The 12,833-nt window shown below is 44.2% G+C and overlaps 1 protein-coding gene across 2 annotated transcripts in view; it reads left to right on the top strand.

Annotated features, from left to right (window-relative positions):
• LOC114647865 (chemokine-like protein TAFA-5) overlaps positions 1-12,833 on the top strand; it is an 87,030-nt gene that overhangs the window by 40,055 nt on the left and 34,142 nt on the right. For both annotated transcript variants that reach the window (XM_028796536.2, XM_028796537.2), the window contains exon 3: positions 1,435-1,562. In XM_028796536.2, coding sequence (XP_028652369.1) covers positions 1,435-1,562 — 128 coding nt within the window. The remainder of the gene's footprint in view (positions 1-1,434; positions 1,563-12,833) is intronic.

A 12,833-nucleotide genomic window follows, 5' to 3' on the forward strand; every position in this document is an offset into this window, starting at 1 on the left:
ACCTATAAAGATTGTCCATTTAAGGTGGGTACAGATTTCATTCTGCCAACATACTGTAAATACAAAGATTCTTTATACTCCCTGTCCAAAAGTTGCTGCTTTGCCTCCATCGACCCATAGACTGCATACATAATATGGATACAGGGGCCAATTTGTTAGCCCAAATAAAGAAATTGACCAAGCCAAGATGGGAAGAAGGCTGCTCTGCCAGGTTGGCTATACAGACTATTCAAATAACATGGGTACAGAGAATACCCAGATGTGCTGTTCAGAGGGAGACTGCATTGCCAGTCTAAACACATACTATAAATGTGGAAAAACAGGTCACTTAGACTAAATGCAGAGAATGGTCACATAATGTGTATTCAGAGACTGCTTTGACAGCCAAAGGAAAATGAATGCCTAGTTAAGCTGGGCATGGAGAGAGCTGAGTAAAGTCTATCCACATAACCAATCTAGCCAGGGTACAGTGGCTGCTATGCCAATCTAATTATGCAAACAAATTACCTAATCTATATAAAGAGACTGCTCTGCCAAGTCTAAATCTCTAAATTGCCTACCAAAGAGGGCACACAGGCCGGACTGACCATGTATATGCTGGGTTCAAATGTAAGCACACAGATTACCTACCTAATCTGGGCACAGAGGATGCTTTGCCAGTCTACTTAATGCATACTGAACAGTTAATTTGTGTATTGCTGTGCCAGTTTAAATGTATAGATTACTTATCCATGGAGGGTACACAGGCCAGACTGACCACAAGGACTACTTTAATAAGACCACAGATTTTTCACCTAACCTGGGCACGGAAACTGCTTCTGCTAACTTAATTACAAAGACACTTCACATGGGACTCCTTATCCTGGACAGAGACACCACTCGGACAACCCAGGGGCTAAGCACTTACCCATGATACAGAGCCCAGTTTGTTTAACCTGAACCCGTAACCCACCCAGTTAACTCTGCCAGACCGAGCACACAATTGTGCCAACCCCTTCTGCAACCTGCTACTCTTAGTAACAAATGTGGAGTTCACTGTTCTGCCCACTTCCGTGAGGTGCAACAGATGTTGTGGATTTGCTTGTTGCTTCCAGGCACATGGCTGGAGGTCTGTGATGATGAAGGCAAACGCCAGAGTTGCACTCTGCAACAGCTGAGGAGTTGTCTATGAAAAGCAGTGGTACGCTTGTCGGATCAAATGAAAGGAATATGGAGCATGGCAGAGAGTGCCAGCAGGGCTGGCAGTCAGGTACAGGGCTGTATTTTGTGCCAGTTTTGCCATCATCATAGGGCCCTTTCATCTTTTTAATTCTTTAAAAGAGGTGTTAATGAAATATGGCTTCCCTTCAGTCCTGTGTGTGCTGTCTCACATTTTCAAGTTCAGATGGTGCTTTACTGAGCAGCTGAGACTCTCCTCTCTGTCTCTTATTGCAGCTCGAATCGTTAAAAGCCGGCAGTGGTGTGAGATGACGCCCTGCTCAGAAGGAGAGATCTGCAGTCTGCTGTTCAACAGGTCTGGCTGGACGTGCAGCAAAGGAGGAGGAAGGATGAAGACGGTCACGGTGAGTCCCCACTGTCTAATGGCCTAACCCATCAGAATAGCCAGGCACCGACAAGCACGCCGCTTGTAAGACAGCACTGGTTCAAATACCAGTTCAACCATACCACATGTCTGGTTCCTGAATCCTGCCCAAATTATATGTAATACAAGATCTGCATGAAGACCACCACAGCAGCCAGTGCTAAAATCTCGCCTGAGTCACCAGTAGATAGTAAGAGAGATCAAAATTGAATGCCAGTATGTGGTAGAGGGCTGACCAGTGACACCAGCACCAGTAAGTGGCAAGCCAAAACAGGAAACCAGTGGGCAACTGAAGGGACAAAATTAGGATAGCATTAGGACACGAGGGCACAGGTGAGCATAAGGACACTGTGCTGCGACAACCAGGTGCAAAAGAGGGCACACGGAGATCTGGCGCGGTGGTATGCTGAGTGAGCATCTCAGTAGGCATGGGAACATTGTGCTCTGCAACATCTGTTAGCAAGAGAGATCAAGCTGAGGCATTAGGCTGGCAGATACATTTGGGCACCTGTGTGGAGGAGAAATGCAGAGCTGGCATTCCTTTAAGTTGTAGCGGAGCTAAGCTGGGATGCTTTTAGGCAGGGGTAGGAGAGCTGGTACCCTGGAGGGTAAAGATCAAGGGTAAACAGACGCTAGAGTATATAGTAGGAAACTGAGCTAGAGCTTCAATGGGTGAAGCAGGGCACCACAAGAAACAATGAAGCAGCTAGGACAGCTTAGGGCCATAGGGGAGGCATGCTGGCACACCAGTGGGAAGCAGAATTAGTACCGCAATACCCTCTGATGAGACTGCAAGCGAATAAACTCAGACAAGTGCTTGGTAGGAGGGTAAGCACGTGTATGGGAGGCAGAGGTTTACAACAAGAAGAGAAACACAGAACTGTTATCTGGTCTGCCAAGTAGGGACACCAGTGAGAGACAGAACTGGCACCTAGCAAGCTGCAGTGGCTGAACATGGGCACTAGTATTGAGTGAGATGTGCCACCCTTATGCGAAGGGAGTTACTGTGCTGGAGTATCAGTAAGCAGGCTCAGGGACCCACGAGAGTTTCCAAGCCAGGTGGGAGTCATGCTGATGTTTGGCAGGGCTGCTTGGCATCTTTTTTTTTTATTCTGCATCTGCAGCCTTCTAAATAAAGTAGTCCCCAAAGCCAAGGAGCGGAGTGACACGGAGCGCTCGGGGAGCTGCCCTTGTTAATGGAGTTTACATATGCACTGTGCGTTGAAAGCTCGCCAGCTATTAATATAGATTACTCACCGGAGCTGCAACACACAGGCAATTTGTCTCCACTAGCGCTGTGCTGAAAGGTTCAAAGATTGTATTCTCTGGAGCTGATCCTCTGGAAGCCAATATGCGGCAGACAAGCGCGCACGAAACGGGACATCGGCGTGACTAATGAGAGGAATCGCCAGCCCGTGAAGCAGTGTGAGACGGAAAGGGGGTGTACAGGGAGGAGGAATCCATCCATTTTATGACACCCCACCCCGTATCCAGTTCATTATAGGGGACCTTTTCAAGTCCCTGATCCTTTAAAGCCAGAAGCATCAAAATAAGATCTGGGAATTAAATATATATACTGTATATAAAAAAAATACTTTTTAAAAACCACGCTTATATTAAGTTCAAAAAATTGTACTATAAAGTAAAAAATAAGTCTCTCATACATCACTCTCCAAATAAAAGGTGGGCGCTTTTGCTAGGATTTTAAGAAGTGTTTTTGAATGTTGATTGATGAAAAGCGCCCACGCTTTTATTTTACGAATGATGTATGAGAGACTTATTTTTTACTTTTTAGTACACATAATTTAAAATAAGAGTGTTTTTTAAAAAGTAAATATATAATATAATATATATAGTATATGTATAATATAATAATAATATTAATAATAATATTGGCACCCTGCCCAGGATTGGTTCCTGCCTTGTGCCCTGTATTGGCTGGGATTAGCTCCAGCAGACCCCCGTGACCCTGTGTTCGGATTCAGCGGGTTGGACAATGGATGGATGGATGGATGGATGTATGAGAGACTTATTTTTTACTTTTTAGTACACATAATTTAAAATAAGAGTGTTTTTTTAAAAAGTAAATATATAATATAATATATATAGTATATGTATAATATAATAATAATATTAATAATAATATTTGGGCGGCACGGTGGCGCAGTGGGTAGTGCTGCTGCCTCGCAGTTGGGAGATCTGGGGACCTGGGTTCGATTCCCGGGTCCTCCCTGCGTGGAGTTTGCATGTTCTCCCCGTGTCTGCGTGGGTTTCCTCCGGGCGCTCCGGTTTCCTCCCACAGTCCAAAGACATGCAGGTTAGGTGGATTGGCAATTCTAAATTGGCCCTAGTGTGTGCTTGGTGTGTGGGTGTGTTTGTGTGTGTCCTGCGGTGGGTTGGCACCCTGCCCAGGATTGTTTCCTGCCTTGTGCCCTGTGTTGGCTGGGATTGGCTCCAGCAGACCCCCGTGACCCTGTGTTCGGATTCAGCGGGTTGGAAAATGGATGGATGGATGGATAATAATATTGGCACCCTGCCCAGGATTGGTTCCTGCCTTGTGCCCTGTCTTGGCTGGGATTGGCTCCAGCAGACCCCCGTGACCCTGTGTTCGGATTCAGCGGGTTGGAAAATGGATGGATATATATTATTTTCAACTTTTTTGTCTTGGGTTTGTTTTAGTATAATTTTGTAATCAATATTTGAACACTTCCTTTAATATTTTTATCCGTTACTAGCGCCATCTATTAGTGAAATCTTGAACTATTCCTCATATGAAGATTTCATTTCTTATTCAACATGGATTAATTGATCGATTTGTGACACTGATTATTGATTCATGTATTGTCACCGGAACTAAGTAAGTGTGCAAAATTTCAAGTCATTTGGACAATAGGAAGTGGGTTAAATATCGATTACAAGATTTGTACCAGACAACAAACAGGTGAAGTTAAAAGAAGCGTGGTAATAAAAAAAAAAAAAAAAATCATATTTAATAAATTAGGTGAACGAGGCACAAAACAAATGGATATACAGTAAAATGAAAGGAGTCTCAACTGTTTGACAATATACACCAATTTTGACCCAGACTGTGGGTCCACGCTCTCCCTCATAGCGTGTGCTGTAGTATTTGCATTTTGATGTCGCTCCTCTAGTATTGCCACACATCCGGGTAGTGATACCCCATCCCTCCATCAACCCAATTCCAGTTTGGGAAGGCAGAGTGACTTGGAAAAATGGGATGGAAATGAAGTGGAGTAAGTGCCCTCCGAGATAAGAAAAGTATCTGCTGATGTCCCTTAACACTTTGCAGGTATAATAAGCGCATGGATATCATATCGTCCTTTGACATTTTGCAAATTTTCTCTTATTGCTTTGCGAAAGCTTTGGATTCGTCAAAAATTTCGATCTCCATTTTTCGCACGGATCTCGACGTTTTAGGACCCCCTGATACGGAAAACACTGATATCTCGATGATGGGTGTGTGTGTGTGTGCGTGTCGCAGTTTCTTGAGGACGATCTAGAGCGGTGATTCCCAACGTGAGGCGCACGCCCCACTGGGGGGCAATTTGATTTTTTAGGAAGGGGGGGCAATTCGAGAATTTAGGTACGTTAAACAATTTATAAAATTCACTGTTAAAAATGATGGAAAAATAAATGTTTATTTTTATTTTTTACAGAGACATCTATATATTTATATAAACATAGAAGGGATGGTGAATAACCCTTTAATTTATGATTTTACAACCGGCTTGAGTTTTTCTACTTAGAAATCGTTTTTCCCATTAAAATAATATGAATTGTAATAATGATTATAAAATTTTCCAATATAACAAAAATACACAGAAAAAGCTGTCATTAAAATTATTTTATATTTATGAATATCACGACTCTTATTATATGTTTTCAAAACTGTATTTTCATATTACTTCATATTATAATAATTATTTTTTAACAGTTTCTTAGTGATTTCTTTGTCAGTACTTCAACTATCCTTTCCCTCTTTTGTTTCCATGTTTTTTGGAAGCTTGTTTAGACCAAATGAATGACATTATGGGCTTCCTCCACGTGAGTAGGAGTCCACTTTGTGAATAGGTAATAATAAGAATAAGGTATATGTTACAGTGGGGGACATCATGATTTTAGAGGTGGGGCATGGCCAAAAAAAGGTTGGGAACCACTGGTCTAGAGCTAAAAGAGCTGGACGAAAAAATACCAAACCCGAAATTTAAGCCTGTTACGAGATGATGATGTGCTGATTAGTTTTTGAGCCAAATCGTGCAAGAGAAAGAGGCACACTAGGAGAACCCACCAATACTGTAATTCTGCAATTAATTATGAATTCTCGTCAATTGCTCTCGTAATGACCTGTTTTATGCTCAGAAAGATCAGCATCAGAGCTTGTAAATAATTACTAAAATGTTATAGAATAGTTTGGGTAACTTGGTTCCTAGAGCACAGAGCCTACTGACGCTCCTTAATTTTAACTACCTCATGTATATGAAGAATGGTTATTTTTTCTTACTTTATCCTAAAACTGGAGCGGTTTCACAGCCGGCATTGTGAGGATTTGATTTTAGACTACATTATAATGTTAATGGTCCCTGCCTGAGAGGGGCACACTTTTCAGGTAGCAATGGACTATCAGAAGGAGCAGGGCTACCTGAAGACGTCGGTCATAAAGAGAAGGGTCTGACCGCAGCCTGCGTCCACTGAAGTCCACATCGACCTGCCTTTTGATGTCAGTTGTGACACGCTTGATGATGTCAGTCAATACACTCCCATCGTCACTGTTAAGATAACTCAAGCTATTTGTGGTGAACGTATTGATAAAGGATCAACAAGCCAGACTTACAGATAGAGTATGGTAACCCTCCCACAGCGTAACAGTGGGTATGATGTAGGAATGTTTTATGGGAACATTGCGCGAGGTATGCCTTGGAATTGGTGTGTCAAGAAAGACGCAAAAGTGTCCTGAGTGATATTGGTAGGCTTTATTGCGAGTGACATCAGATGTTGTTGATGCAACGTGACTGACATCAGTAGGCTGCATACTGCAGTCACATACAGTTGTAGCGGTGCTACCTCTTTGGTTCCCTCTACTGCGTAGGTCACCAGACCCTTCTGTTGGACAACAGTTGCCAGGCCAAACCACTTCGGATCAGTTTAGCCGTGAATTCATCCGAGGCTTTGGAGAGGGTCTCAGTCCAGACAGTCTCAATCGTACAACCAGAGACATAAGCTTTTACAATTTTCGGTTGAGGAGAGAAAAAGTCTGGATCAGGACTCATCCCCTCTCCAAAGCCTCAGATGAATTCACGGCTAAATTGGCTCCAAAGTGGTTCGGCCTGGCAACTGTTGTCCAACAGAAGGGTCCCGTGACCTACGCAGTAGAGTGGGGATTGCTGGGGACCAAAAAGGTAGCACTGCTACACACTGCGGCCTATAAAAGGAGCTCCTTTTTACAGTAATTGTTCAGTTTTTGACTTTGTATTAGTGGGTCCCTTAGTTCATGGTGTCCTGATCTGGTTTAATAATACATTTGTTTCTGCCTTTATTTTCACGTCTTTTCTGATCTTTTTCCTCTTTTGTTATATGCTGTCTTAATTTCTGCTATTAGATTTTTGGGATTGTAAAATATTCCAAGTCCTCTTGTGATGCCATTCTGTTTTCTCATGGATGTTATTATTGTATATGTTATTGCAGTAGCGGTTGCTATGGCTAATATCCCGGGGCCACGCCGTGTGTGCCATTGGTATTGTTGACGGGCAAAAATTTGCCAAAGGATTTTTTTTTACCAGCGACCTTGTTCGCTGAATATTTCTCTGAAAATTCATCATTTGACTGTCTTAGACAAGTTTTTTTTTTCCCAGCACCCCATGATGCTTTCCAAGGCCAGTGCAGCATCACAGAGGAGTAGCAGCCATTTTGGATGGGGATGTCACTTCCCAATCCGATCCGTAGATACTGTACACACACATAGGTGCTTTATGTTTGGTGCCCGATCTCCTTCATGCATGCATGAATAATTTATGGCATGTATTTTCATTTAAGGGGTGCATTAGCTGACCATAATGAGAATGTTATGAAAGTAGTTTGTTGTTCTGCATAGATCAATTGTGCATTGTGTCTTCACTGGATTAGCGCAGATCAGCCCCCTAAGTATTTAACGCTGATCCCTTGCATCGCGGGCAGTGTGGGTGTTGGTTAGTTGTAGTGATTGTGAAGTAGAATTTTATCCCAGGGTGGCACGGTGATACAGTGGTTAGCACTGCTGCCTCATGGCTTAAGTAACATTGTAATCACAGCAATTATCCAGGAAAAATGGCAGCAACACTTAAAAGACCATTTCAGCATTATAATCCATTAAAGACTAGTCCAGTTTTTCCATCCTCATTGACTTCAATGCATTTTGCCAAGTTCACCGATATTCCTGGACATTTTCCACGTTTTTGCCAAATTCGATACGAAGTGAATTCAGCGGGGTTTGCTCATCGCTAGTCATTAATGGTCAAGTGTATAAAAGTCTGCCCCGTACACTTCCTGGCTGTCCAAGATTGAATAACGATCCTTTCCTTGTTGGTGCGAGCTTTCTTGTTTGATTTTCTGGCTTAATAGAATCCCTGCTTTGTTCTCTGACTTTGATTTTTGTTGGAATTAAAGAATCTAGGCTTGGCTTTTGAAGGCATTTCATCTTCTGGTCTTGCAATCTTTTCTTGCTTGTCCCTGCACAGGCAGTGAAACATGCATTCCATTTCAATACTGAAACATTTGACAAATGAGAGGTGACCATTCAGTCCATCAGACTTGTTTGGTTACTTGCCAGACTTTCACATGAACTATCTGTCCATTTTGTTATCCTACAGGTTTGTGCTGAGTAGGACAAAAGGCAGGAATTAATCCTGAACTTTAGGACAACCCATTACAGGTCAGCTAAGGTGGCCATTTAATCTTACCCTCATATCTCTGGGAGGAGGAGGAGGAGGAGGAGGAGGAGGAGGAGGAGGAGGAGGAGGAGGAGGAGGTTAGGAGCACAAGCTGATACAGCGCATTGCCGCACCCACCACATGACAAACCAACTCAGGGTCCCAGATTAGGACCCGAGTGCAGCCATACAATGGGTGACACCACAGCACCACACTATTTAAGTTGGAATGGACCATCTGAAGGTTTTTTATGGTGGCTGGAGTTCTGCCACTAACCCCCAAGTTTTTCCCTGCAGGTTGGAGGGCCTTCATGCAGATTAACGTCATACTCAGGATGGAGCAATTGCAGGTTAAGGGCCCAACGAAGTAGAGTCACTTTTGGCATTTACGGGATATCTCTGGGAATCGAAGGAAAACCAGAAATCTGTTGAAAACTCTGCTGACACCATAAAAGTGTACAGACTCCATAGGAACAGGAATTGAAACTCATCTCCTGGAGGTTTGAGGTATAAGTGACATTGCAGGACCATTAAGAAATCTTTTCCCTGTAAACCTGACCAGAAACAAGCAGCATTAAATAGAAGTTCGACCAGATGGCACAATGGTGTGGGGTGATGAATCTTGAATTCAAATCCTGGACAAGCTCACGTATTCTATGGAGTTTGCATGCTTCCCCAGTGTCTATGTTAGTTTTTTCTCCAATTTGATTTTTATCTGCATCCAACCCTGCAATTGGGTGGCAGGATTGACACACCAGCAACTATAAAAAAAACACACTATTCAGTTTGGTGCTGAGGTGTCACCTGCTGATGGCAGCGCTCAGGTCCCAATCGTCGTGTGGTGGGTGCACACGTTCCCAGCCTAGCAGTCAGTCATTGTCCAACCCGCTATATCCTAACACAGGGTCACGGTGGTCTGTTGGAGCCAATCCCAGGGCGTAAGGCAGGAACAAACCCCAGACAGGACACCAGCCCTCCGCAGGGCACACACACACACACACACACACACACACACACACACACACACACACACACACACACGCACACACACACACACGCACACACACACACACACACACACACACACCAAGGACAATTCAGGATGTGCCAATGCACCCCACCTGCATGTCTTTGAACTGTGGGAGGAAACCGGAGCACCTAGAGGAAACCCACGCATGCACCCATGCAAACTCCACGCAGGGAGGACCCGGAAAGTGAACCCAGGTCTCCTTACTCCGAGGCAGGAGCGCTACCACTGCGCTACCGTGCTGCCTCCCAGCCTAGTAGTAAAATTTGATTTTGTCCAGCAGTTCCCAAGACATACCTATTTAGGCAGTTAACCCTAAAGTGTTCCAGTATAAGCAAGTGAGGATAGGCAAATGAGTGAGTGAAGGCCCAGAATGCCATCTAGGGTTGGTTCCTTCATTTCACTCACTGCTTTTAAGATAACCTCCAGCTCTCTGAAACTCTGCACTGGAAATAGTGTGTTTAAAAATGGGGCAGATTAATATTTGCCTGTGGTAATCTGGTCCTCCATTCTGGGGTGGTCTCTGCATTTTTACTTCATGCCGCCAGTATAAGATCAAGATCAATCTCTGCAGCGCAAACATTTCACGTAAGCTTAACACGTGTTTAAACACTCGGGCCACATCTGGACTGTGTAATGTAAACAGCTTGGACAGCAGATTGGATTCCAGTTCAAATTCAGACATTCAGCTACCCTGCTAGTGTAAAAGCAGCATTGTTGGTCATGTGAGGAATCATCATTTCTGAAGGACCTCAGAGTAGTGTGACTGGATCTTCTGAATCAAAAAAAAGCCAATTTTGTTTTTGTTTTTGGTGGCTTTCCATGTCGATGTACAAGGCATGGCCTACCAGGTGGAGTCCCAGTAGCAGACCTGCTATGCTTTGAATTCCTTCTCTGATGTCATGAATGGGAAAGTCTGGACTGACCAGCATGGCTTCTTGTTTTTTTGTCAGCTGTGATCAGGAAAAGTGGTACAGAAAATGAGATGAGACAAGTCTGTCATTGCTTGGCCCAGATGGTTTACACTGCTTCTCCCAGAGCTTTAAGGATCCAGATTCAATTCCTGGGTTGATCATTTTGTATAAAGTTTACATGTACTTCATATTTCTGTGTGGGGTTTTCCCTGGGTACTCTGGTTTCCTCCCATATCCCAGAGATATGCAGATTGGATTTGGTGCCAGTTGGCCCAGTAGCTGTAATTGGGTATGTGCAGGAGTGGTGTCACATCTGAAGTTATTATTGTCTTGGAGTCCTTGGATTCATGGCCAACCTTTAAACAGAGAGGGGTAAGAATATGAGTGACTTCTCACTGGTGACCCTGAATCTGGCTGAACAAGTTACTTAACGTATAGAAGTTATAGATATTGTCAAACAATTGTTCACCACATGGGATGCACTTTTTTTGAGAATAAAAAATGGATAAGAGTGCGACCTGAGGAATTTCATGCTTGTCTCAATGAGACAGCAGTGGACAACCTTGTTATATAAACGGCTCAAAACAATAAAGGCACACTTTTTAATCCAAGTATAGCATCAAGGCAGTGAAACTTCTGGGCTATTGATCTGGTCAGTTAAGTAACAGAGGGGCTTGTTAATTAGTTTCAGCTTCTTTGGTGTTAATGAAATTAACAAGAGGTGCACTAGTGGGGCAACAATGAGACAACCCCCAAAACAGGAATGGTTTAACAGGTAGAGACCACTGACATTTTTCCCTCCTCATCTGTTTTTTAACTCGTTTTGCATTTGGCTACGGTCAGTGGCACCACTGGTAGCATGAGGCAATACCTGGACCCTACAGAGGTAGCACAGGTAGTCCAACTTCTCCAAGATGGCACATCAGTACGTGCCTGTCATTGCCAGAAGGTTTGCTATGTCACCCATGGGCATGGAGGAGATTCCAGGAGACAGTTACTCTAGGAGAGCTGGACAGGGACGTAGAAGGTCCTTAACCCATCAGCAGGACTGACCGCTATCTGCTCCTTTGGGCAAGGAGGAACAGGATGAGCATTGCCAGAGCCTACAAAATGACCTCCAGCAGGCAGGCCACTGGTGTGAATGTCTCTGACCAAACAATCAGAAACAGACTTCAAGAGGGTGGCCTGAGGGCCTGACGTCATCTAGTGAGCCTTGTGCTCACTGCCCAGCACTGTGGAGCTCAATTGGCATTTACCATAGAATACCAGACTTGGCAGGTCCACCACTGGCGCCCTGTGCTTTTCACAGATGAGTGAAAGATCACCTTGAAGACACATTTGACAGATGTGAAAGGGTCTGGAGGAGCTGTGGAGAACATTATGCTGCCTGTAACATTGTTCAGCATGACCGGTTTGGTGGTGGGTCAGTGATGGTCTGGGAAGGCATATCCATGGGGGGACGCACAGACCACTACAGCCTAGACAACGGCACCTTGACTGCCATTTGGTATCAGTGCAAAATCCTTGGACCCACTGTCAGACCCTATGCTGGTGCAGTGGCTCCTGGGTTCCTCCTGGTGCACAACAATGCCCGGCCTCATGTGGCGAGAGTATACAGGCAGTTCCTGGAGGATGAAGGAATTGATACCATTGATTGGCCCCCACACTCACTCGCCTGACCTCAATCCAATAGAACACCTCTGAGATATTATGTGTCGGTCCATCCGACGCCGCCAGGTTGCACCTCAGACTGTCCAGGAGCTCAGTGATGCCCTGGTCCAGATCTGGGAGGAGATCCCCCAGGACACCATCCGTCATCTCATTAGGAGCATACCCCTCCCCCTCGATGTTGTCAGGCATGCATACAAGCACGTGGGGGCCACACAAACTACTGAGGATGATTTGGAGTTGTTGCAATGAAATTTCGGCCAAATGGACTCACCTGCCTGCCGCATCATTTTTTTCCCTTTGATTTTCGGGGTGTCTTTGAATTCAGCCCTCTGTAGGTTGATCGTTTTCATTTCCATCAAGCAATGTGACATCCTTTCATTCCTAACACATCACCATATCAGTCCATAGCAGTAGAGATAGCCAGCAGGATTTCTTTTTCCCATTGAGATCTAATGTGTTTTCAAAGTGTTCCTTTAATTTTTTTTTGAGCAGTTTATTTTTATGCAGTGCCATTGTACAGTGAAGACCATCTTGGTGTGAACTCTTGAATTTTATGAGACTTGCTCAACAATATGTCCAGTGAGTGGGAATGAAGTCCATGCCAGGCCACTTTACATGCAGAAGCTTTATTTAATATAGTGCCTTGCTTTAGCACACTACAAAGGTATAATAATAAAGCCTAAGTCAGTCAGTCATTCTCCAACCTGCTATATCCTA

This window comes from Erpetoichthys calabaricus, chromosome 3 (genome assembly GCF_900747795.2).
Source record: "Erpetoichthys calabaricus chromosome 3, fErpCal1.3, whole genome shotgun sequence".
Taxonomy (NCBI): Eukaryota; Metazoa; Chordata; class Cladistia; order Polypteriformes; family Polypteridae; genus Erpetoichthys; species Erpetoichthys calabaricus.